The sequence below is a fragment of the Melospiza melodia genome, chromosome 21, assembly GCF_035770615.1.
Source record: "Melospiza melodia melodia isolate bMelMel2 chromosome 21, bMelMel2.pri, whole genome shotgun sequence".
In the NCBI taxonomy this organism is placed as follows: domain Eukaryota; kingdom Metazoa; phylum Chordata; class Aves; order Passeriformes; family Passerellidae; genus Melospiza; species Melospiza melodia.
Window position 1 is genome coordinate 3958601 of NC_086214.1, and position 26377 is coordinate 3984977.

The following is a 26377-nucleotide window of genomic DNA, read 5'->3' on the forward strand; positions in this document are numbered from 1 at the left end:
TGAGCTGTGTTTGTGTGTCTCAGGAATATCCTGTACACACCTGTGTCCCAGCTACAGCCCCACCTTCACCTATTGCTGAGCCCAAATCCCACCTGGAAACAGCAGGAGCATCCAAGGCACCATTCCAGGGTGGAGAGGAGTGCTCATGGAGCTGCCCTTCATCCCCACAGCAACAGAGCCACCACAACCTTCCCACCGCTGTCCAGGTGCCAAGGCCTTCCCTCAGCCTGCTCCCCAAGTGAGAGGGCAGCTCAGGCATTCAGGATTGAATCCTGCCATGGAAGTGCCTGCAAAGCCCTGTTGGACATCTGGGAAGTGACTGAGTGACCTGTGAAAGGAATTGTTTGGGGACGAGGTGTACAACGATCCACTGTCTCCCTCCCCTCCTCTCTGCACTTTCTGTCACATCTGTGCCCCTCTCCACCGTCCTCTGCCTCTCCTGGAAAGAAAAACGAGCTGTGAAGGGAAGGAGGCTCGGGGGGATGTGGGAGTGCGGCTGTGTGAGCATCAGCCCCGGCTGCGGCAGGGGGAGCCCCGAGCCCCGGCCAGCCCTGCCCGTACCTGCTCCCAGCTCCCAGCCCTGCTCCAGGGGTGAAGTCTGGAGCAGCTGCTCATTTCCATCTCAGCTGTGGGCTTTGGGCTATTAATAAGCCTGGAAAATAACCACATGTTCCCTGAATTATGTAACAGATGTTAAACTCCCCGAGATGAAGAGGTGTCAGCCTGATGGAAGAAGTGATGTGAGGACCCTTCTTTTCCCTAGGAGCTGGTTTCTCCTCTTCTGAGCAGCACTGATTATCAGAGAAAAGAAAGCAGGGTTAGGACAAGCCCCACCTTGCTCCCTGCCCGTGTTTGTCCCCTCCTGGCTGTCCCCAGCAGCACATTTGGGTGACAAGTGGCACTAAACGGGGCTGAGCTCCGTGAGTCACATCGGGCTTGCTCCAAGGAGAGAGGGAAGCAGGGCCAGGAGCTCCAGTGCCGGGCCAACGAGGGGCTGGGCGGAAAATGCCTTCCCAATTAACCCTTTCAGGGACACCGAGGTGTTCACAGCCTCACTGGGTGCTGGGAGACAGGCTGGAGGTGAGGATAGAGGAGGTGTCTTAAGGAGGGGCTTTAAAAGGGTCTCATTCGGTCTTCTCTTTCATAATTTTTATTTTTAGGGCTGTTGTTCCTGATCTTCCTCTCTCCCAGAGTGAGCCCTCCTGGGGAAAGGTTCTCAGCAGTTCAGGGTGGTGTTTATCCACGATGGAGCTGTTCCTAAAATCCCTGCCCGGGCACTTGGCATAAAGATGGAGGCCACACCTGGAGGATGAGGCACCTCCAGCCCCATGTCCTGTTCTGGGCTTCTCCAAGGAAGACCCTGAAGGGCTGGAAGTGTCCAGGGAAGGGAACAGAGCTGGGGAGGGTCTGGAGCCCCAGGAGCAGCTGAGGGAGCTGGGCAGGGGCTCAGCCTGGAGCAGAGGAGGCTCAGGGGGCCCTTGTGGCTCTGCACAGCTCCTGACAGGAGGGCACAGCCAGGGGGGTCGGGCTGTGCTCCAGGGAACAGGGACAGGAGCAGAGGGAACGGCCTCAGGCTGGGCCAGGGCAGCTCAGGGGGGACAGCAGCAGGAATTTCCCCATGGAAAGGGGGCTCAGCACTGCCAGGGGCTGCCCAGGGAGGTTTGGAGGTGCCCAAGGAAGGCCTGATGTGGCACTCAGAGCTCTGGGCTGGGGACAAGGTGGGGATAGGGCACAGCCTGGACTTCATCCTGCAGATCTCTTCCAAGCTCAGTGATCCTGGGATTGGAAGATGGAGGGGAGCTGTCAGAGCAGCTGAGCTTTGGTAGAGCCGTGTCTGGATGGGGACTGGAGACCCAGCCCAGGGGTGCCAGGTTCTCTGTGGGAGGAGATAACACAGGACAGACACCAGAGGCACGGGACTGCCCTGCTCCAGGGGGAGCTGCTGCCCTGGGGTGACTCTGCTCAGATCTCATTGCTGATCTGCTCCAGCATCTCCTCTATCTCACCCACTGGCAGGAGAGCAGTGAGCCCCTGGTCCAGCACTGGGAACGCTTGGGAATGTGGCTCAGGCACAGCCAGGGATGGGACAGGGCCTGAGCATGGGGACAGGGCCTGAGCATGGGGACAGTCCTACCGATGGGGACAGGTCCTGAGCATGGGGACAGATTCTGAGCATGGGGACAGGTCCTGAGCATGGGGACAGGGCCTGAGCATGGGGACAGTCCTACCGATGGGGACAGGTCCTGCTGCAGCTGTGGCCATGTTGTGCCACCACCACTGTTAATGGCACTGCAGGGAAGGGCCCTCCTGGATTCCTCCCTCTTTTTTCACATCCTGCACGAGGCAGGGACAGAAATGAAGGAAGTGATTTCACAATGCCTGCTAAGTGTGGAATTCAGCAGGATCTAGGATGTGCAGGGAATCTCCTGAGCACAGACACCTCACCTGGACAGGCTGGCACAAGGCTGGATGCCCCAGGCATTGATTGTTAGTTACTCCTTGGCAGTAAAAATAAACATGGGGAGCAGGGGACTGGATTTTGGGTGGTTTCCCCATTTCTGTCCAGCTCCCCTTTCCCTGTCCTTCAGGAGCAATCTCGGTATTATTCACTGCTCACCACTGATTAATGGGCTGCTAATGGCATTACTTATTTCATTATCCAATCTGCAAGATCAGTCATTAGCTAGGGAAAAGGAAAGTCCATTTCTTACTGGCTTTAAGTGGCTGGCTGGCAGGGTAAAGTGCAAGGTTCACATTTGGGAAGAGGAGCAAGAAATAATTTCTTTTCAGGGAGAAAATTTGCACTGAAAGTCATCTCCAAGTTTGCATTACCCAAAGAGTGGAGCTCAGATATCAGAGGAGGTGCTGCAAATCACAGAGATAAAAGAGGTAGCCCGAAACATAAGGACTGTGTCAAGAAGGTGCCCTCAGAGGGCTGGGATAGCAGTGCTGGTGGTAATAATAATAATTACAATTAATAATAATTATAATTAATAATAATTATAATTAATAATTATACACCTCGGAGGGCTGGGTCAGAGCTCAGGTGTTTGAGGTGTTGTGCAATTGCAGGCAAAGAAATGATTGCTTTCAATTCACCTTCCACAGAAAGGGCGAGAGAGGCCAGCTGGCGAGTGACAGATGGGCAGGGACAGCAGGGAGGGGACACGGGGAGGGGACACAGGGAGGGGACACAGGGAGGGGACAGCCGGGGCGGCGCCCGGGGCCCGGCAGGAGCGCGGCTGGCCCTGAGCCGGTGTCAGGAGGGATAACAGGGGTACCTGTGGGGCACCTGGGGGCAGCAATCAATCAATCAATCAATCAATCAATCAAGTGTCTGTCAGAGCACGGGGAGAGACTGGCTGAAGGATCAGAGGTTCATGGAATGTCCTGGGTGGGGAGGACCCGCAAGGATGGTGAATTCCAGCTCCTGGCCCCACACAGGACTGTCCCTAACGCCCAGCAGGTGCCTGGCAGCATTGCTCCATCGCTCCCTGCTCACAGCTGGTGTCCCTAAAGGAATGGGGACAGGGCCAGCCAGTCCCAGCCACAAGGGGCCCTGCCATGGCCGTGTCCTGGCTGCAGGGAGGAAGGAAGGGGAGCTGTGGGCACGAGGGGCCCTGGCATGGCCACGCTGGGCACGGGAGGGGAAGGGAGCTGTGGCCTGGGCCTCAGGGCCCTGCGGGGATGGGCAGGGCCCTGTGGGGACAGGCAGGGCTCGGTGACACGGCACAGAGGGGCTGTCAGGCTTGGAGGGTTTGTGTGTCACCGCTAGAGGGGTGACACTCGCTGAGGGGACACCCTGGGGGTGACACCTGGCAATGAAAGGAGCTCCTCTTGTCGCGGCATAGCCCGGGAGTGAGCCCTGCCTGGTGCCGCCTCCTGGCACAGCGCTGAGGCCACTGAGGGGGCCCTAAGCAAGACACTCTGGGCTGGCACTGGTGGCTCCTGGCTGGGGGCTCATGGAAACCTGTGTGGGTGCGGGCAGGAGCCTTTCCAGCTCCTGTGTGCCCCGCGCTGCCAAGGGGTGCCTGTGGCAGCTGCGGGTCTGAGCTCCCCCAGCCCGGGCTGCAGCTGGAGCCAGCCCTGCCCCTTCCAGCCACTCTGTGCCAGCCCAGGAGCCCGTGGCTGGTGCCCCTTCCAGCCACTCTGTGCCAGCCCAGGAGCCCTTGGCTGGTGCCCCTTCCAGACACTCTGTGCCAGCCCAAGAGCCCTTGGCTGATGCCCCTTCCAGCCACTCTGTGCCAGCCCAGGAGCCCGTGGCTGGTGCCCCTTCCAGCCACTCTGTGCCAGCCCAGGAGCCCATGGCTGGTGCCCCTTCCAGCCACTCTGTGCCAGCCCAGGAGCCCATGGCTGGTGCCCCTTCCACCTGCACTGCACCAGCCCAGGAGCCCATGGGCTGGTGCCCCTTCCACCCAATCTGTGCCAGCCCAGGAGCTCATGGCTGGTGCCCCTTCCACCCTCTCTGTGCCAGCCCAGGAGCCCAAGGCTGGTGCCCCTTCCACCCAATCTGTGCCAGCCCAGGAGCCCATGGGCTGGTGCCCCTTCCACCCAATCTGTGCCAGCGCAGGAGCTCATGGCTGGTGCCCCTTCCAGCCGCTCTGTGCCAGCAGAGGAGCCCATGGGCTGGTGCCCCTTCTATCCTCTCTGTGCAAGCCCAGGAACCCTTGGCTGGTGTCCCTTCCACCCAGTCTGTGCCAGCCCAGGAGCCCATGGCTGGTGCCCCTTCCACCCTCTCTGTGCCAGCCCAGGAGCCCTTGGCTGGTGCCCCTTCCACCTAATCTGTGTCAGCACAGGAGCCCATGGGCTGGTGCCCCTTCCACCCAATCTGTGCCAGCCCAGGAGCCCAAGGCTGGTGCCCCTTCCACCCAATCTGTGCCAGCCTAGGAGCCCATGGCTGGTGCCAGCCCAGGAGCCCATGGCTGGTGCCCTTCCACCCTCTCTGTGCCAGCCCAGGAGCCCATGGCTGGTGCCCCTTCCAGCCACTCTGTGCCAGCAGAGGAGCCCAAGGCTGGTGCCCCTTCCAGCCACTCTGTGCCAGCCCAGGAGCCCATGGGCTGGTGCCCCTTCCACCTGCACTGCACCAGCCCAGGAGCCCATGGCTGATGCCCCTTCCACCCAATCTGTGCCAGCCCAGGAGCCCAAGGCTGGTGCCCCTTCCAGCCACTCTGTGCCAGCCCAGGAGCCCATGGGCTGGTGCCCCTTCCACCCAATCTGTGCCAGCAGAGGAGCCCATGGGCTGGTGCCCCTTCCACCCTCTCTGTGCCAGCCCAGGAGCCCTTGGCTGGTGCCCCTTCCACCCAATCTGTGCCAGCCTAGGAGCCCATGGCTGGTGCCAGCCCAGGAGCCCATGGCTGGTGCCCCTTCCACCCAATCTGTGCCAGCCCAGGAGCCCATGGCTGGTGCCCCTTCCACCCTCTCTGTGCCAGCCCAGGAGCCCATGGCTGGTGCCCCTTCCAGCCGCTCTGTGCCAGCCCTGCCCTGCCAGCCCAGGAGCCCTTGGCTGGTGCCCTGGAGGAGCAGGACCATGCCCTGCACCGTCCCCTGGCACTGCCCATTCCCCCAAGCCCCGCTTTTACTGGGAACCCAACATCTGTTCCAGATGTGGCCGCTCGGTGCTGCCTGCCATGAATTATTGACCCGGGGGGTTTCAATAAATGATGCAGCCCGGCCGTGCGTGCGCTGAAGTTTGTGTCGCTCTCCGCAGAGTCGCGCTCCGGGCTCGCCTGGCCCCATGATGAGCTCGCCCCGCGCCCGGGCCCCGCCGACTCGAGTGCCCGATGGGGCTGATCCAGGAGCCGGCAGAGGGGCAGCCCAAGCGTGAAGGTGGCCGCGGGGATGGGGCTCCCGGCGAGAAGGAGGAGCCGCCGCAGCGGAGCCGGCAACCGGAGTTCCCCTCCTGGCAAGTGATTTGTGCTCTGCTGGCAGGGAGGGATGGAGGGAGGGGATGGGGGGACGCTGCTGCCCCCGGGGTGGCCGTGGGGACACCGGCGTGCGGGGGGGATGCTGGCTCTGACCCTGAAGCAGAACCCGCCCCAGGCGCTGCTGAGCGCGGACAATCCCCGAGCATCTCCCGGGAGGGCAAAGGGACCCCGGGCTGCAGCCAAAAGTGGGTCTGACCCAGCCGGCCCCTCCTTTCCCGCCTGGGAAGCCCGAGTGGAATTTTGGAAGCCGAATTTTGGAAGCCTGGTAGCCTTAGGAATTGATTTTTTTTTTTTTTAATTTATTACTTTTCTTTCTTCACCATTTTGAAAAATGGCTTGACTCACAGTTGCATGAGGCTGTGGGGACTCACAGCAGACCATCTGTTTCAGCTGTTAACAGTCATTAATTCTTTCGTAATTTTTGCTACTTTCGAGACACTTTGGGGAAAAAAAAATATGTTCTGGATGGCATTGGAGGAGTTCAAAGTCACTAACATATTTTTCTCAGAGAAACAATGTGCCGTGAATGCAGTTGTTCTAAAAGAAAATACATTTTTATTGGCTTTCTAAATGGGGAATTTGTCTCCTGTGGCCATGCAGGAGGACACAGTGTTTATCTCCTTTTCACCATGTATTTGGCTCATACCTGCAATCCACAGACTGAGCAGGGTTTTTCTGGGTTGAATCTACTGCAGAAAGGCTTTTATTAAAAAAAAAAAATAAATACAGTGAGATTTTCTCTCAAGGCACTGCATTTGTGGGCCCAAGCACTGAGTGATGAACTCTGGATTGTCTCCAGCCCTCCTGGGACAGGTGCTGGGTGGGCTGGGGCAGCTGGCGTGGTAAATAATGGCACAAAGCATCCCATTGTCACTGTGCCCCAGCCTGGGCACATCCACCCTCCTGCCTGGTGTTCCCTGAGCCAGCTCCTCAGAGGGGCTGTTCCTGAGCAGGGAATCCCCCTCTCTGTGCTCCAGGTGTGCTCCCCACCTGCTCCATCAGGGCCTTCACCCAGGCCTGGGCTCACCCCAAAGCCCCGCTGGGGGTTTCCCTGTGGCTCATGGAAAGTTTTAGATGAAACAAAAAAACATTCTTGAGCTTTGCATGGAGTGCCAGGGCATAGGGAATGGTTTTACCAGCCAAAGGGCAGGGATGGGTGGGAGATTGGGAGGGAATTCTACCCTGTGAGGCCCTGGCACAGCTGTGGCTGCCCCTGGATCCCTGCAGTGCCCAAGGCCAGGCTGGACAGGGCTGGAGCAGCCTGGGACAGTGGGAGGTGTCCCTGGCATGGCAGGGGTGGCTCTGGGTGGGATTTAAGGTCCTTCCAAGCCCACCCAACCCATCCTGGGATTCTGTGATTCCACGATATAAGGAAATGGAAAGAGAGGGTGCAGGACCTTGGCAACACGAGGTGGGTGAGGGCGCTCCCCCAGGGGAGTCCTTTGTGCCACCACGGGGCCGTGGGGTGGGGACAGCAGAGCAGAGCAGAGTGGAGAGCTCTGGCTGGGGCTGAGCAGCTTCGGGTCCTGTGTCTGTGCCAGGAGGTGAAACGTGGCCAGGAGCTCCAGAGCTGCTCCGGGGAATGCAGAGCACCCTGCCCTGCCCAGCTGGTGACACCAGGGAAGGGACAGCAGGCACGGGGGAGGGACAGCCAGGACAGGGCTGTCTGGGTCCTGTTGGGGAAGAGGAAACAGGAAAGCCTTACAAATATGATTGCCTGGCAAAAGATTTTGAGAATATAGAAACTATAAGCAAGATTGAAATGAAAGCAAGCTTTGAGATCCCTCAGTTAGTGAACAAGTGGAAAACAATGGTGTGGCCAGCTGAAGGTGATCCCCTTTTGATGGAACAACACCCTCTGCTTGCAGGCAGGCCCAAGGGTCAGAGCAGACCCTGCAGCTCGGCAGAAGGGGCCAAAGAGGAGTTTTTAGGGTTTAAAATGTAACACAGTGTGGTAATGTAATGGTTCTTATAGGCTGTATGGAAATGCTGTGGGATTTGTATCTTGCACTCATTGGTTAGTGAGAATTAGAAAATTCAACACAGATGATTTATTGTATTGTAACGGGAACCTCGTTCTCTTACCCCTTTTACTCTTCACCCTCTCTGCCCCTCTCTCCTCTCAGCCTTGCTCTGAGCTGTGTTTGGCAGCTCCCAGCAGGGCCCTGCCCCCAGGCCCTTTGCAATAAACCCCAAGTTCCTGCCCTGGCTGCAGAGATCTCTGCTCTCTGTCCGTCCACCCAATGCTCCTACACTGGGGACAGGGGTGGCACAGGATGGCAAACCCCAAATGGCCCCATGGGGCAAAGCAGAGTCCGTGGGATGTGCCCTGAGAGCTGAGCTCAGCTCTGGATGATCCCACATTGCAGGCATGGACTGCAGCCACCTCCTGCCCTTTTCCAGGCCATCCCTGGGTCCTGCTCTCCTTCCTGAGCAGGGGCTGTGCCCGAGTGCTGGAGGACAGCCAGGATGTGCTCGCCAGCAGAAGGTGCAGGAATTCACATCTGGAGCCTTGGAGATGTTTGGGGCCAGTGTGGTTTTCATTTGAGGCCTTTCCGTTCTCCATTGACTTAATTAAATTAAAAAAAAAAGAAAGAAGGAAGCAGGCAGGATTGGGCTTTTTTTTTTCTCTTTTTTTCTGATCAGATGCCTGGCTCGGTGTGCTACGGAGCCAATTTTCATTTTGAAATTTCCTTTCGTTTTAAAGCTCCCCACAAGAATTTGGAGCTGCAAACCAAAATGAGGAGGTGTCAGACTTCACAAAACCAACCCAACCCCAAACCTATTCATTAACTCCAAAAGCATCTTCTGTTTTGTCAATTTTTTGAAAGCAAAAGCTTCTTTTTTCAAATAAAAACATTGCTTTTAAAGAAAAAACAAACAAATCTGAATTAGGCAGAAATACTCAAAACTCCTCATGATTTGCTGTAGTGGGGAGAAATGGGGGTTGGCTCTTGGCTGAGGGCTGCTCTCCCCCTTTGCCCTTCCTGCTGCCAGCCTGTGCCATGGGACAGAGAATTTCTGACTATGGACAGGATTTGCAGGTTTGAGAAGGATGATTTGAGATCCTGAGGCCTGTTTATTCCTGATGCCCCAAGATTTGTTGGTTTTCCCTGCATCCATCCTCCTCCTCCTCCCTCCAGGGGCTCAGAGCTCAGTGCACCCCAGAGACTCACAGCCTGTGAGGGAGGAAAGGAAAGGAAAGGAAAGGAAAGGAAAGGAAAGGAAAGGAAAGGAAAAGGAAAGGAAAGGAAAGGAAAGGAAAGGAAAGGAAAGGAAAGGAAAGGAAAGGAAAGGAAAGGAAAGGAAAGGAAAGGAAAGGAAAGGAAAGGAAAGGAAAGGAAAGGGAAAGGAAAGGAAAGGAAAAGGAATCTCTCCCCAGCAGGAAATTTGCCCATTAACACCCCAGACACCAAAGCCTCAATGGAGCTCTTCCCTCAGCTCAGATGCCTCTCCCTGATGGGAAGTCTAAAAATAAGCACATTCTCTACAAACAGCTTAAAGATGTTGAAAATGAAAAGCAACAAAGGCTGGAGAATGGATGAGTCACTAAATTACAGGGCTATCTTTCGAAGAGCAAAACAAACCCCAGAGAGCCCCCCCAGCCCTGGCTGCTGGAATTCCTGCTGGTTTTGGGGCTGGGGCTCAGTCTGTGGGCTCTGAAGGGTGAAACCTCACCAAATTCTGCTGCACTCTGTGCCAGAGCTGCTCTGAGTGACCAGAGCAAAGCCAGCAGCATGAACTGGAGGTGTTCTTCTCTCCCATGTGGGCATTGCTGGGAGTTTTGGGGATAATCCCCCTCACAGGAGCCTTCCTGCAAGGGCTGTAAGCAAAAATTCCTGTCCACAGAGGGTTCCCTGGCCCCAAGGAAGCCACAAGTGTTTGGAGCCTCTCTGTGAGAAGATCTCTGTGGGTGTCTGTGCCTTTAGCTGGGTGAGGGAACACAATTAAAGGTTTGGGATCTTCCCCCTCCCTCAAGGTCTCCATTCAGTGAGCTCCACCAGGGTGGACTCTGTGGCAAAGCTGCAGCTTTTTTAGCATTTGCAGATGAGCTTGAATCAAAATGCTGGCATTTGAGGCAGCAGGAAAGGGATTGGCCTGGAGCCAGAGCTGTGCCTACATCTGATGTTTGCAGCCAGCCCCAGGCTCTGGGAGAGGCTGCCATGGATGCCACAGATGGTGGGGCTGAGGAGCTGCTGTGCCAGCCCTGCTGTGGGCAGTGCCAGCCCTGCTGTGGGCTGTGCCTGCCCTGCTGGGGCCTGCAGGGCTGCAGGGTGTCCCCTCTGCCCAGGGGGAACCTGGGGTGCTCTGGGTTGGGAGGGACTTCACAGGGACCCAGTGCCACCCTTCACAGGGACCCAGTGCCACCCTTCACAGAGACCCAGTGCCACCCTTCAAAGGGATCCAGTGCCACCCTTCACAGGGACCCAGTGCCACCCTTCACAGAGACCCAGTGCCACCCTTCACAGGGATCCAGTGCCACCCTTCACAGGGACCCAGTGCCACCCTTCAAAGGGATCCAATCCCACCCCTTCACAGGGACCCAGTGCCACCCTTCACAGGGACCCAGTGCCACCCCTTCAAAGGGATCCAATCCCACCCCTTCACAGGGACCCAGTGCCACCCTTCACAGGGATCCAGTGCCACCCTTCACAGGGACTCAGTGCCACCCTTCAAAGGGACCCAGTGCCACCCTTCAGAGGGACCCGGTGCCACCCTTCACAGGGACCCAGTGCCACCCTTCACAGGGATCCAGTGCCACCCTTCACAGGGACCCAGTGCCACCCTTCACAGGGACCCAGTGCCACCCTTCAGAGGGACCCAGTGCCACCCTTCACAGGGACCCAGTGCCATCCCTTCAAAGGGACCCAGTGCCACCCTTCACAGGGATCCAGTGCCACCCTTCACAGGGACCCAGTGCCACCCTTCAAAGGGACCCAGTGCCATCCTTCAGAGGGACCCGGTGCCACCCTTCACAGGGACCCAGTGCCACCCTTCAGAGGGACCCAGTGCCACCCTTCAGGGGGACCGAGTGCCACCCCTTCACAGGGACCCAGTGCCACCCCTTCACAGGGACCCAGTGCCATCCCTTCAAAGGGACTCAGTGCCACCCTTCACAGGGACCCAGTGCCACCCTTCACAGGGACCCAGTGCCACCCCTTCAAAGGGATCCAGTGCCACCCTTCAAAGGGACCCAGTGCCACCCTTCACAGGGACCCAGTGCCACCCCTGCCCTGGGGACACCTCCCACTGTCCCAGGGAGCTCCAGCCTGGCCTGGGGCACTGCCAGGGCTGGGACAGCCACAGCTGCTCCATGTCAGGGCCTGCCCACCCTGACACCACCCCAGCACCCTCATCCATCCTTTCTGTGGCTGCAGGGGAGCCTGTAGGACTGACGGGGGGTAGGATGGTGGGGATGGACAGAGAGCAGAGATCTCTGCAGCCAGGGCAGGAACTTGGGGTTTATTGCAAAGGGCCTGGGGGCAGGGCCCTGCTGGGAGCTGCCAAACACAGCTCAGAGCAGGACTGAGAGGAGAGAGGGGCAGAGAGGGTGAGAGGGTAAGAGAGCAAAAGGGGTAAGAGCTAAGAGACAAGAGGTAAGAGTAAGAGCTAAGAGGTAAGAGAGTGAAGTTCCCGTTACAATACCATAAATCATCTTCTGTGTTGAATATTCTAATTCTCACCTACCAATCTAGTACAAGATACAAATCCTACAGCATTTCCATACAGCCTATAAGAATCATTACATTACCACACTGTGTTACATTTTAAACACTAAAAACTCCTCTTTGGGCCCTTCTGCCAAGCTGTAGGGTCTGCTCTGACCCTTGGGCCTGTCTGCAAGCAGAGGGTGTTGTTCCATCAAAAGGGGATCACCTTCAGCTGGCCACACCATTGTTTTCCTGTTGTTCAGTAACTGAGGTATCTCAAAGCTTGCTTTCATTTCAATCTCGCTTATAGTTTCTATATTCTCAGAATCTTTTGCCAGACAATCATATTTGTAAGGCTTTCCTGTTTCATCTTCTCCCACACGAATCAAGGCCAGCAGCCTGGCCCGTGTCCCCAGCCCGCTGCAGCACCACTCCCGGTCCAAAGAACCCTCTGATCCATAAATCCACAGCCTGAGTTGGCAGCTCTAACAAAAGCTGTGCCCAAGGATCATCAATCCTGGAGCAGAGCTCGCCCAGCAGTGATTTAATCTCAATATTCCATTCTGAAATGTGCTAATTAAACTCCAGGAGAAAGCATCCAGTGCAGAAGCGAGGTGGAGGAAAAGGAAAAATAAAAGTTTCTCCTGGAATAATTAAGCACCGTTAAAACATGAAAATCCAGGCTAGGGAGCAATTGTACTCCTTCCATCAAGTGTTTCATTAGAAATAATGGGGTGGAATTAAGCAATACTGAAAATGTGGGCTGGGGATTGGAAAACCCCTCGCACTTGAGGCTGGGAAAGGCTCCTGAGCCCTCCCAGGCTGGAGACAGTCAGTGGGTGTTGCCCAGGACATCCCACACTGGAGTGAGCAGAGCCCCCTCTGAGCGCTGTGGGGAAGGGAGGATTGCAGAGCTCCCCCCTCCAAGGGCCTTCCCCATTTTCTGGGCTTTTCATTCCAGAAGGTCATCCCTGACTAACAGAGCAAAGCTCTTTAATCCCATCGAGGACTTTTCTCGGGTTTTGGATTGTTAATTGCTGCCCCAGATGTGCAGGGTGTCTGTGCTTTGGCCTGCACGTCTGAAGAACGAGTCAGAGCTCTTCAGTTTTCAGTCTTGAAGTTGTTTATCAATTCTTATCTATAAAATTTTGCTTTCTGCCCAGCGGAGATCTGCTCAGCAGGGCAACCACAGGCACTCTGTGTTGTCCTTTTATACTACAAACTACATATAACATATTTACACTTAATTCCCAATACCCATCACCTATGTTAGACAGTGCACCTCTACTCTAAACCAATCCCAAAGTGCCAACATCACAGCAGAAAATGGAGAACAAGAAGAAGAAGAAGAAAGGCTGGACACACCCAAGTTCCTCCATCTTGTCCCCATAACCCCTGTACCAAAAATCTTAAAATCTACATTTTCACCCTGTGATCATTTTATTATTACACTGTTCTAACTTCTGTGACTTTCAGGTCCTCATACAAAGCTGGTAACTTGCTCCATGGGTCAAAGTCAAATGCCCAGGTGTTCTGGGCTGTGTGCCAGGGTCTCTGAGCCCCCTGACAGGGTCCTTGGCAGCTCTGGACACCCAGAGGGATGTGCTGAGTTCTGACAGCGAGGGACCTCAAAGTTTGGCCCTCCAGGCCTCCCCTTTGGCTGCAAGGGATCTCTGAGAGGCACACAGCTCTCCTGGAGCCATAGCCAGGATTGCCCTGCCTCCCCTTGGACACCCAATTTATTGCTGCTGCTGCTCCGTGGTCCCTCACCCCTCGCTGGGCTCCTGACCCCAAACCAGGACCCTGCCCTGCCCTTTTGGGGGTGGCTTTTCTGGGCCCCATGGAAGGAGCCTGCCTGGAGAATTCAGCAGCTCCTGGGGGATTCAGCAGGTGCTGGTCACCCTGGGAGTGACACCCACAGTGTCCCCAGGCAGGGACAGCAGCCTGCCCTGCTGCCATCACTCTCTGTGGCACATTAGGGTTTTCTTGACTCTGCTGTATCATTTCCAGGAGTGTATTCCAAACATCCCAGGGCTGATTCCCATCCTCCTGGAGAGTTCCATCCCCCCCTCAGCCCCAGGAGAAGCTGCAAACCAGAGGGTTTGGAGTGATCAGCTCTGCACTGTGACAAAGAAAAAAGGGAAAAGAGCCATGGGCTGCCCCTATTGATATGGACACAACCTGGAGATATTCTGGATCTATTTGAGGATTAATGAGGACTCAATTCTTTCAGAAATTTTAATAATAAATATATTGGCCTAATGGATTTTCCAGCTACTGTTTTCAGCCATGAAGGTGGGGACCTTTTTGGTTAATGTTTTCCAGAGCTGAGGAAAGGAAATTAGTTAAAGGCAGGGAATAACTTTCCCACATGAGGAGGTTTGCCCCCATTTATACACATAGGCAGCCCAGATGGAGATGAGAGAACTTGCAGGTGAAAGTTTTCTCATGGATCAAGGGGAAAAAATAGGAACGAAAAGTAAAAGGATGAGATTCATCTGCATCTCATTCTGATGGAACAACATTTGGTGCCATCACTCACCTTCCAGCGCTGGTGCTGAGGGCCTTGCTCCTGGAGCAGGGATTATCTTCTCACTGAATGCCAATAACTTCATAAAAATGGTGAAACTCTGGGATGTAGCCCAGCCCTGATGGTTTATGAGGGACTTGGAGCGTGGCTGAATTCCTGAATCTCCGTGCAGGCAATGTCCAGGCAGAGGGATGCAGAAATCCCCCCTGGGGCAGGACAGCTGAGCTGGTGGAGCAAAAGGAGTTGAACATCAGTGGAGATGGGGTTTCTGTGGGGTTCGTCTGCACAGGGAGCAGAGAGCCAGAATCCCTCTGCCCCTGGGTGCTGAGCTGCAGCCCATGATCATTGTGATCCCAGTAAATCCCAATGTGGGGAACACATGACCCGCGAGGCTGAAGGGAAGGAGACAGGAAGGATTTTACATCAGAAAAGTACAAGGGAGACAAGATGTGAATTAAACACCTTTGAGCCCTAAAACCCACACTCTGCAGGCTTTGTTTGATGCACACAGGGCTGTGGGAGTTGCTGGAGATGGCAGGTGCCTCTCCAGGCTGTTTTCCAGATCCAATTGAGGCAGTTTGAGCCGTGCTGGGCTCCCATCAGAGCCTCTCCTGCAGTCAGCTGCTGTCACAGCACAGCATCTCTGCTTCCTTTCAGCCCAAATTGGTTTCAGCCAAACTTCCCCTGCTGGGAGCATGCTGGCCCAGCTGTCCCCGGGGTCAGGGGCTGTGCTGGTGCCAGGCAGGGATCCAAGGGCTGTGTGCCTCAGAGCATTCCAACAGGGGCTGGGCAGCCAAGGCAGCTCCACTGAGCGCTGCTGCCAGCTGAAGGTGACTGCAGCAGGGAAAGGGAGATGTGGCTGGGAGAAGGGCACTCCTGCAGGCACCTCCTCCTCCCCAGGGCAGAAACCCAGCCCCTGGGATGGTGATGTGGCTCTGCCCGTGGGGCCAGGCAGGCTGGGGGCCCTGGGTGCAGGGAGCAGCACAGTTTGTGCACACAGAGCACAGGACACACCTGCAGCTGTGGATTCTTCTCCTCCACTGCTGCTGGCCAAGAAGTCCAAGGCCATTCTGGCCAATATCAGCACTGGTGTGGCCAGCAGGACCAGGGCAGTGACTGTGCCCTGTGCTGGCACTGCTGGGGCACCTCCAGTGCTGGGGCAATCTTGGGCCTCTCACAAGAGAAACCCCGAGGGGCTGGAGTGTGTCCAGAGAAGGGAAGGGTCTTGAGCCCCAGGAGCAGCTGAGGGAGCTGGGCAGGGGCTCAGCCTGGAGCAGAGGAGGCTCAGGGGGCCCTTGTGGCTCTGCACAGCTCCTGACAGGAGGGCACAGCCGGGGGGTCGGGCTGTGCTCCAGGGAACAGGGACAGGAGCAGAGGGAATGGCCTCAGGCTGGGCCAGGGCAGCTCAGGGGGGATTTTGGGGAAATTCCTTCATGGAAAGGGTGGTCAGGAACTGGCACAGCTGCCCAGGGAGGTGGTGATGTCCCCGTCCCTGGAGGGATGGACGTGGCACTTGGGGCCGGGGGTCACTGGTGGCCTGGGGACAATGGCTGGACTTGATCCTGGAAGTCTCTTCCAACCAACGATTCCGTGCTTCTAAAAAAGGAACCGGCGGCTTAACCCCGCTCCCTGCCGAGAGCAGACCTGCAGACGGAACGTGCCGAGGGGGGCTCGGCCCCCAGAGCGGCTCCCCCGTTCCCGGGCCCTGCCCTGCCCGGGGCCGCTCCCTGCGCGCAGCATCCCCGCCCGGGCTGGGCCGGGGCCCGGGCCGGGGGAGCCCGGCGAGGAAGGGGTTAGCGGGGCCGCGCCGCAGGGCTGCCGGCGGACGGAGGGAGGGTGGTCCCTGGCCGGGCCGGGGGAGCGGCGCGGCGCGGCGGGGCTCGGGCTGCGCTCGGGGCTGCGCTCCCGGCCATGGGGCGCTGAGCCGGGGCTGCCGCGCCGCGCCGCTCTCCTGCTCCTCCTGCTCCTGCATCGCCTCCCTTCAGTCCGCTTCTTCGCTTCTTTGGTTTGATTTCATCCCTTCGCTCGGTGGTTTTTTTTTGGTGTTTTTTTTTTAATATTATTTTTTTCTCTCTCTCGCTCCGCCATCCCCACCGCCCAGATCTCTGTGTGCCGCCTCCCTCCATCCTCCTCTCAATAACTCGTCTGGGAGCGATCTGGAGGGGCGGGGGGGGGGGGGGGACAGTGGAGCCGAGCGAACCTGTGGCGGAGGAGCCGGCTGGTGGAGAGGTGAGTGAGGAGCTGGCGAGCATGGGGAGAGCTCGGGCTGTCCCCCGGCCGGGCGGGGACGGAGGGAGGGCTCGCAGGGAGCCGGCAGCGCCCTCCCTTCCCCGGCCCGGGGGCACCGCGGTACACCGGGAACCTGTTGGGGCTCAGCCGGGCCGGCAGCCGAGCCATCCCCGAGGGAGGCCGTGGGGGGATGCTCGGGATGCTCATCCCCTCCCCTCGGTACACGGATCCGCGGCCGTGCCCCCCGAGCCGGCGCTGTGCGGCTGTGGGCGCTCACACGCGTGTTTGTGGAGTTGCCATGGAGCGGCACAACAGCACTTGGGCTGCCCAGAAAACCTTTTTAATTCGCTTGCTGGCCCCCTGCTCGTCCGTAGCGGGTGATGTAATGAGAGCTCGGTGTCTATGCGGTGTTCTGCTCTCGGGGAGCCGGACACGGGTGCAGATCCCAGATCCCGGAGCAGAGGGAGCATCCGCCATCTGTTTGAATGGACGGGTCCTTATCAATGTGTCAAACCCAACAAATGCACTTGACGGAGGAATCCGGCCCCAAACACCTCCCGATGCCGCTGTCGGCAGCCGAAGTGCTCGGGGCAGAGTCTTGCCCGACCCCCGCTGCCCGCTCGGAGCCGCTCGGAGCCCAGCCCCGGCTGCTTTCAGCTGATTCAGTCACCAGCTCCAACACCTGATTTGCAGCGCTCGCCTCCTGCTTCCCCACCGGAGCATCCCCGGGGCTGCAGCGGGGCTGGGGCTGAGCCGGCTCCTCCCGAGCCCTTCCGCGGTTACTCAGCAGCTCCTCAGACCTTTCCCACCCACCAAGTTTCTCTGTTTTCCATGGAGCAGCTGCCTCCCCCTTAGCGCCTGGCGAGCCGTGTCCCCTCCCGGTGGCTCTGGGAGTGCTGCGAGTCCTCGGGACACGGATGGGCCGTGCCGGGAGATGGGAGCGGGACGGGCGCTGCGGTGGGCTCCGGGCACCGGAGGAGAGGTGTGTGATCCTGGCTGGCTCCAGGGGCTCGCTGGACTACAGGAGGAGCTTCCCGCAGCCCGGGGAATGGAATTTGCCCGTTGTTGAGCGGTAGAATAGCTGCACAAGGCCGGCAGTGGCACAGGACTGGAGCGCCCAGGGTGCTAGCATCACGTAGGCAGCTGCCACCGAAATGACACACTTGATTGAAGGCCAAAAGAACCCAATACGTAACTGCTGTGATTAAGCTCCATATGATGCCTCAGAGCAAGTAAAAACCCCTCCTTCATCTCATCTTGCTTGTAACGAGGCAGCCGTTGCAGGGATCTCATTTGGGTCATGTCGTGGCTTTTGGGGGATTCTGGGGGGGTTGTTTTGGGTCGGTTTTTTTGCGCTTCTGGCTGTACACACCCATGACCTGCAGCAATCGGCTCCCCCGCGATGCCCCCTGAGAGCCTGGGGCTGTAGGTGTGCCGCTAGCTGGGAATACAAATCCGAGCAGGTAAGAGCTCCCACTGCCAGCTCTTTAGCAGGGAATTTTCCAGCTGGCTCCTCGCGGGTCTCTGCACGCTCCCCTTCCCCAGGAATGCATGCGTGGGACTCTGCTCCCGGGAAGGGTTTGGTGGGGACGCTTCACCCTCTCAGTCCGGGCAGTCTCGGTGGGCGCTCGGCTCTTTGCTCAGAGGATGCTCTGGACCTGTAACCAGATCCTCTCTGCACTGCACCTGTGGATAAAGGCTGTGCCCGGAGGGGTCTGCACAGCACAATCCCAGCGGGAATGGGGGTCCTGCTCGGGGTGAGGCTCCCGGGGGTGCAGGGCTCTCCCTGGGGTGGGTTTGTCCTGCAGGAGCTGCGTTCTGCTCCTCCATCCCTCGGGAGGGTGCTGAGCTCGCCCGGCTCCCACAGCGCCTTCCCCTGAGTTCTCGGTGGGGCAGGGGGGTTTCAGCAGGAACAAAAGCGCCTCGGGAGCGGCTCTCTGCCATCCAGCCCAGGGCACGACTTGGCTTGCAAGGAGAAAAAACCCCGATGAACACAGAGCAAAAGGCACAAAGGGAAATTTAACCCCGATCTCTTTCCTGCCTGCCTCACCCATGGGGGAGCGGGGCTGAGCCTGGTTCCCCCTCCTTGGCTCCATTTCCAGGCGGGTTCTGCCCAATCGCGATGTGCTCGAGGGTTCTGCTGATGCAGCCCATCCCTTCCACCCCTCGGCACCTCTGTAACCATAGATGGGCTTGGAAACAGCATTTTTGGGGCTGCTTGTCCGAGCTGCCCTGCCCCAGCCCCGTCAGTCCCATTGCAATGGCCGGTCCCGTGCGGCTCCCCCTGCCCCGGCAGTTCAGAGCAATGCAACTTTCCCGTCGTGTTTCCTTTGAAATGTCCTCATTTCCAAGCAAAATCGTGGCTTGACCCGTGCAGTGATGGTGCCGTGCATGTTTTGTCTACCAGAGTTGTGGTGAACTGAGCAAAATACGCATTGAGAAACTCCTTGGACTAGAAATACCCTCCACCATCATTTTACATCTGTGCTCACAAAGCTTTATTGATTTGGGATGAAATATGGCAGGCAATCTATGAGGAGATGCAAATTCAGACAGGCAGAGCCTTTTCAGAAAATGCTGGGAATGTCAGAAGGGTCTGGGAGCATTCATTGTAGCCAGGTGCCTTCCTGAGGTGAACTGAGAGGGTTTTTAATGTTGTGTAAAAAGACCAAGTCAGTTTTATTCAGTTCATCCAGTCCCCAGGTAATGATGTACTGGGAATTGATCATATGGCAGAGCTTTGCCAGGCTGGGGAGGCTTTAATTGTGCTTTTAACCTGTGAATGTGGTTAGTGTTAAAAGTGTGAGGCAGAAACTCAAGTAAATCCTGGGTATTATGCAATAGTTCTTGGGCTATCATGAAAAAAGGGCAATAGAAACAAACTGGTTTAAAGGTCTGCTTTTAATTAACTGCAGCCTCCTTTGATAAAAGCACTAACATGTGAAAATGGTTCTCAGAATAAAGACATTAAGCAGTGGTAATAAAAGCCACAGTCTGGATTTAGTCTGCTGAACCTGGAGTCCATGAGCAGGACCTGGAGGATGTGAAGAAATTCAGTGGGTGGTTCTAAAAGTGCCCTCTCATTCCTTGAACTTAACATCAGCTTGTGGAGACTTGCTGGGCATCCTTCATTTGCATTTTTACAGCAGGAGAACAGCAGACCTGGAACATCTGCACTGATTGCTGTCCTCAGGTCTGTCCCTCAGACATCTGTCTGCTGTCCTCAGGTCTGTCCCTTAGATATCTGTCTGCTGTCCTCAGGTCTGTCCCTCAGACATCTGTCTGCTGTCCTCAGGTCTGTCCCTCTGACATCTGCACTGAATGCTGTCCTCAGGTCTGTCCCTCAGACATCTGTCTGCTGTCCTCAGGTCTGTCCCTTAGATATCTGTCTGCTGTCCTCAGGTCTGTCCCTCAGACATCTGTCTGCTGTCCTCAGGTCTGTCCCTTAGACGTCTGTCTGCTGTCCTCAGGTCTGTCCCTCAGACATCTGTCTGCTGTCCTCAGGTCTGTCCCTCAGACATCTGTCTGCTGCCCTCACTTCTGCCCTAGCTGGGGCTTCCAGGCCCATTTTTGGTCCTGGACCTTTCCTGGCCCTCCCTTTCCCAGGCACTACCCAGCATTTCACCCGGCTGGGTCTGTGTTGCTCCATGCCTGGAGCCATTCCCTCTTGTGCTGGCATCCTTGCAGCTTTGGTGGCTGTCCCTGGGGTGGGGACACTGCCCAGTGGGGTGGCAGGGCCCAGTGGGTTCATGTCTGAACCCCAGCAGTGAGTGGTGCCTGCTGGAGGAGCTGCTTTGGGGCTCTCTGAGCCCTTTTCCTCACCCTCCTGCATTCCCTGCCTTTTTCTGAGGTCCTTCCCTGCAGCAGGGCTTTGGAAGGTTAAAATGTGAGCAGGGCAGGGCAGTGGGGCTTGCCCGTGGTCCCTGGGTGTCCTGCAGGGTGCCTGGCACAGGTGACAGCTCCTGCAGACACACAGGTGACAGCAGGGAGCACATCTGTGTGCATCTCCTCTCCTGTTAAACCAGAACGTGAGGCAGCCTGAGGAGCTGGGATGCATTCAGTGGTGGGAAGGGCTCTGCTGGTGCCCTGCACAATCCAGCCTGGCTCCCTCCATGCCAGCCCCAATCCCAGGGTCTGTGCCCTGTTCCTGCCCAGGGCTCTGCAGGGCTCAGGGGGGCACAGGCTCCCGGAGCTGAGGAGCTGCAGGAGCCTGAAGAGGCTCAGGGTGTGCAGGGCTCAGCTCTTTGAGACCCTTCCTGCCAAGCCTTGGGCAAGCTGAGGAGGAAAACCCGGCCTGGGTGAGCCCTGCTGGTGCTGCTGCCTGTCCCAGTGTGTCCCAGCGTGTCCCAGCGTGTCCCAGCGTGTCCCAGCACAGGAGCTGAGGTGTCCCAGCCTGTCCCAGCCTGTCCCAGCACAGGAGCTGAGGTGTCCCAGCCTGTCGCAGTCTGTCCCAGCCTGTCCCAGCACAGGAGCTGAGGTGTCCCAGTGTGTCCCAGTGTGTCCCAGCCTGTCCCAGCCTGTCCCAGCACAGGAGCTGAGGTGCTGCTGCCTCCAGGGATGCTGTGCCCCCGAGGGCAGGGCTGGAATACCCACACGTGTCTCTGCTGCTGGTTGGCAAATGTCCCCAAGGGTTTGGGGACGTGTCCAGAGGCTCCCAAGGATGTCACAGTAAAGTGTTCCTTGGGGTCTGTTTATTCATTCAGGTCAGAGGCTCTGCTCTGACCCCTTTTAAAGCAGCACTCAAGGAGAAATGGCCTCTCTCCTTTTCCCCTGGACATCCCTGGCCTCTCCAGGGCAGTGATTTCTCCTTAGCACATCAACCCTTATGCAAATGACATTCCAAAGAGTTGATCAACCCTGCCAGGTATTAACGTTGGGAAGAACCAGCCCGAGAGCAAATCCCAGAAAAAAACAGGAGAATGAAGTCTCTGTAGCTGTTTCCAATTAGCCAGTGCTGCTGGTTCTCCTGGTGTTTCAGGAAGAAACATGGAAATCTCAGAGCAGACCTTGTTTACAGAGTGCTTGTGGCTTCCAGGCCCAGCCAGCGTCAGATTTCTCTCGTACGTTCCCTTCAAATAAAGGCTGAAATAAAAATAAGGATGCTGTAATTTGTGCCACCCTGAGAGCCCAACACTGCTCCAGCAGGAAATGATCCCTGGGGTTCCTGGAACAGCTCCACTGGATCTTCCCAGGAGCAGGAGCTTGCAGGGAGAGCAGCACAGCCTGAGCCTGCTCTCCCTGACAGGAGCTGGGGAATCAGGGATGGTGAGGGGCTCCCCCGTGGGCTGGGAGTGCCCAGAGCTCTGGGGTTTGGCCCTGGAAAGGGCCCAATGATCCCAGTGACCCCACACAGAGCAGGGGATGGATGGATGGATGGATGGATGGATGGATGGATGGATGGATGGATGGATGGATGGATGGATGGATGGATGGATAGATGGATGGATGGATGGATGGATGATGGATGGATGGATGGATGGATGGATGGATGGATGGATGGATGGATGGATGGATGGATGGATGGATGGATGGATGATGGATGGATGATGGAGGATGGATGGAGGGATGGATGGAGGGATGGATGGATGATGGATGGATGGATGGATAGATGGATGGATGGATGGATGATGGATGGAGGGATGGATGGATGGATGGATGGATGGATGGATGGATGGATGGATGGATGGGTGGATGGATGGGTGGATGGATGGACAGACACACAGACCACCTTTGGCAGCAGTGCTGTGTGTCCAGGGCAGCTGACATTGCCAGTGTCTGCAGGAGTGGAGCCATTGGCACAAGAGCCCCTGCAGCCTTTGTCCCACAGCCCATCCCTGGCAGTGACAGCCCCAGCCTGGTGGCTCTGGGCACTCTGGGGGGACAGGTCTCCCTTTGGGTCTGCTTACCCTCTCCCAGCAGCCTGGCATCCTCCTTGCATCCTCTTGAATCTGGGCCATTGTGTCTGAGGATGCTTTTCCAAGGAAGCTGCTGGCCCTGGGTGTTTGCAGGGAAGTGCTGGGAGTGGATCTTGGTTGCAATCTCACACCACAATCCACCCCAGTTTATATAAAATTATTCCAGTGTTGGAGTTGCCCTTGTCTCTAATTCCCTTCTGCTCATTTCTGTGTGCTGGTGGCTCCAGCCCTCCCAGCTCCCAGGGAATTTTCTGTAGGAACCATCAGCCATTGCTTTACAAAATAACCCTCACCAGATGTCCCAGAGCCTCCTTCAAAGATGAGGTCTGGCAGAAGTCAGATTTATTGGGAGCAATTAATTGTCCTGCTAAGAGCCCTCAATGTTTTGGCATTTCATTAATAAGACGTAATCAACCACCAGGCTATTTGGAGTGTGTTACCCTGTCAGATCCGCTGTTAATTGTCATTATTTGATAGATTTCATGTTTATAATTACTGGTGTGTGACGCAGGGTGTGCTCTGAATAATCCATTGTGTATTGTTCTGTGAACCAGGGTGCTGGGGGTGCCAGCAGCCGCTGCTGCTCGTGTCTCCAGGGCTGATTTATGGCCAGGGAGGGAACGGGACAGGAGGGGATGAACAGAAGCTCAGAAAAGTCCCCTCTGGCCAGGCTCAATGGGCAAACACTCAGCAGCTGTGAGTGCAGGAGAAAAGGGTTCAGCAGAGCAGGGAAATGTGTTAGGGATGGGTTATGGGCGTGGGGGTGACATTTCCTCCCTGCTTTGATGTGCTCCTCAGCTCAGAGCTCTGGGATATTTATTTTTCTTGCTGTCAACAAGGACCTCGTTCCCATCATTTAATTCTGAGTGATCTCTTGTTGTACTCAGGGAACAAAAAAAAAAAAAAAAAAAAAAAAAGACCTGAGTATTGCAGAGAAAGAGAATTGGGATCCTTTAGTGAGTGAGCAGCCAGGGCTGTGGGGCTGGGCAGGGCTGGGTGATGCCCAAAGCCTCTCTGGCACCCCTGAGCCGCCCTGGCTGCTCAGCTGAACCTGTTCTCACTGCCTTTATCCACCCTGACTCCTGGAGAAGCTGATTGCTGGGAAAAAGGGGGCCAGGAGGAGCCCCCTGTCCGTGCTGCAGGGATCCCTGCTGGGCACAGGCTGCTCTGGCTGCCCTTGCAGCACCAACACCAGTGGCTGGGCAGGGAAATGGGGCTGCAGGGGCTGCTGTGGGACCTGGCAGCTCCAGCAGCTCCATCCAGGGCAGCCCCTCCTGGGTTTAAGGGCCCAGAGGGAGCTCAGAGCCTCCAGTGTGCAAAATGATCCATCAACAGCCCCAAATTGTCACCCTTTAACTCCAACAACACCTTCCAATGAGGCACCAGGGCCTGGGGACAGGCTGGAGTGTCCCTCCTGGTCAGGCAGGTGTGTCCCCCCTGGTCACACAGGATTGTGGTGTTGTGAGGTCCCCAGGACGAGGTGAGAGAGGAGAATTTGACTCCATGTTCTCAGAAGGCTGATTTATTATTCTACTCTATTCTATTCTATTCTATTCTATTCTATTCTATGAAATGAAATGAAATGAAATGAAATGAAATGAAATGAAATGATATACTAAAACTATACTAAAGAAAGAGAAAGGAGACATCAGAAGGCTTGACAAAAATGATCATGAAAACTCCTGACTGACTCCTCGGAGTCTGACACAGCTGGCTGGGATTGGTCATTAATTAAAAACAATTCCCATGGAACCAGTCAAAGATGCACCTGTTGGTAAATGATCTCCAGTCCCAAGCAATCTGATAATTATTGTTTGCATTCTTTTCTGAAGCTTCTCAGCTTCCCAGGAGAAAATCCTGGTGAAGGGATTTTTTGGAAAATATCATGGTGACACTGACATGTCCCCCCTGGTGACACAGGTGTGTCCCTCCTGGGATGTTTGTTCCAGAGGCTGATCAGCTTTGCCACGTGTAGTGGTTTTGGTTTGTTAATTTGAGATTTTGTTAATTTTGAGATTTTTTTTTTGTTAATGTCCTAATGATTGTGGTGGCTTTAGGGCTGGTTAATTACTAGTGTATTTACTTCTTGTTGTGAGGTAGGGTTAGGAGAAAGGTGAAGTAGGTTTAAAACTTTAAAAGGGTACAAAGAAAAATGTATTAATAGTAACTAAAAGAAAGAGTCATAAAAGAGTAATAAGAATTAGAACAAAACATTTAGAACATATTTCTTCTTCTTACTTTTTTATTGATAATGTAAATAAATAAAACTTTAAATTTTAGTTGGTTTACTGTTTTTAGAACAGTCTTTCTTTAGTTTACTTAGGGAGAGAAGTCTGCCTCAATTCCCCATGTGCAGATCCTTCAGCTTCCCTTCTGCCTGGAGATTTGAGAGGTTTTTGTAGCCTGTGTTGGTTTCCTCCCCTAAATCCCTGTCACCTGAAAAAGGCTTTTTTTGTGCACCCTGTGTGATGGCTGTCCCTGGTGTTCTGTCCCACAGGAGGGCATGAGAGGCTGGGCCTCCCCAGGCATAAAACTTTCATTCCCAAACTGATTTTTTTTCATATTTCCAAGTGAATTATTAGAGAGGAGAAGAGATTCAGGACTTTTGTTGCATTGCTGGCTTTTTTTTTTTTTCTTTACACCATCAACTCAGAGGCTTTCCAAACCTGGAAGATCGATTTTTATTTTTTACTAATCTTGATTAAACACAAGTGGGGGCAGAAAGTAGAAGAGGACAGCACAAATCTGGGGATTTCTGCCTGCAGGAGGTGAGGATGAGTGTGGGAGCTGAGGTGAGAGGAAGTTCATTAATGGGGCACTTTAAACCTGTTTGCAGAGGAGAGGGGCTTTGTCCCCTTGGGAGGACACATGGAGATATCAGGTCCTTCCAGTCCTCTCCTTCGAGCTGGGATCAGCCCCAGGCACGGCTCAGAAATAACAAACAGCAGCTCTGGGCTCTGTCTGTGCTCTCCAGACAGAAATGCTGGGTTTGGTACCTGATCCCACACCTTCAGCTCTCATAGACAGAAATGCTGGGTTTGGTACCTGATCCCACACCTTCAGCTCTCATAGACAGAAATGCTGGGTTTCATACCTGACCCTCAGCTCTCCCAGACAGAAATGCTGGGTTTGGTACAGACCTGGCACCCTCAGCTCTCCCAGACAGCAATGCTGGGTTTGATCTGGGTTTGATCCCAACCCAGCACCCTCAGCTCTCATAAACAGAAATGCTGGGTTTGGTACCTGATCCAGCAGCCTCAGCTCTCCCAGGCAGAAATGCTGGGTTTGATCTGGGTTTGATCCCGACCCTGCACCCTCAGCTCTCCCAGAACAGAAATTCTGGGTTTGATCCGGGTTTGATCCCGACCCTGCACCCTCAGCTCTCCCAGACAGAAATTCTGGGTTTGATCCGGGTTTGATCTGGGTTTGATCCCAACCCAGCACCCTCAGCTCTCCCTCTCTGCCAGAATTCAAGCAGCAGCAGCAGCAGTTGTGTGGAGATGTGCTGTCTTTTCAAGTGCCCTTCCTCTGCTTTTTCATTTGGAATTTACTGCAGAAGGTGGGAGAACCCCGAGCACAAAACCTTCTGAAGCTCCAAGTGCTTTGTAGCTCTCGAGGGTGGAAGTTTGTGGCTCCTGGGGTGCTGTACATTACATGCGGTTGTCACTCAGATCTTGTTCTCTGCCTTGCAGAGGATTTTTTTTTCTTCCCAGTTGATCTTTGAAAGCTGAGAATGATGTGTTTGTAAAGGGTTTTTTACCCAGCGATCACCATGAAGTGCTTTGTTGTTGGCATCCCAAGCCAGGTGTGCCAGATCTGCATTTCCTGCCTGAATCAGAGGGATATTTCCTTAGGAAATGATCAGATAGAGCCCAAATGCCATGAGGGTGTGCCAAGGGCATGTGGGGATGTGATGGGTCAGGACTGGGAGTGGTCCCTGGAGGTCAGTTTGGATTTTACCTGGATATCCAGCAGCAGATGTTCGGTGAATCTCACATGTGTGGGTTCAGATCTTGTGTTTGCAGTCCATAAATCCTTGTGAAAGGTGGAATTTGTCTGAAAATGCATGTGGAAAAGCCAGGTCTAAGGTCTGGTACCCAGCCAGGGAAGGGGGAGCCCTCCTGTGTC

General features: G+C 55.6%; 1 protein-coding gene across 4 annotated transcripts in view; it reads left to right on the forward strand.

The window, feature by feature from the left end:
- The window catches only part of CALN1 (calneuron 1), a 176204-nt gene that overhangs the window by 15999 nt on the left and 133828 nt on the right, over positions 1-26377 (forward strand). For 2 of the 4 annotated variants that reach the window (XM_063173650.1, XM_063173651.1), the window contains exon 2: positions 5708-5906. In XM_063173650.1, the coding sequence (XP_063029720.1) occupies positions 5781-5906 (126 nt within the window). In that variant the 5' untranslated portion in view covers positions 5708-5780. Of the gene's footprint in view, positions 1-5707; positions 5907-16274; positions 16335-17514; positions 17798-26377 lie in introns of those variants that run through there. The other 2 variants (XM_063173653.1, XM_063173652.1) reach the window with 2 other exon arrangements.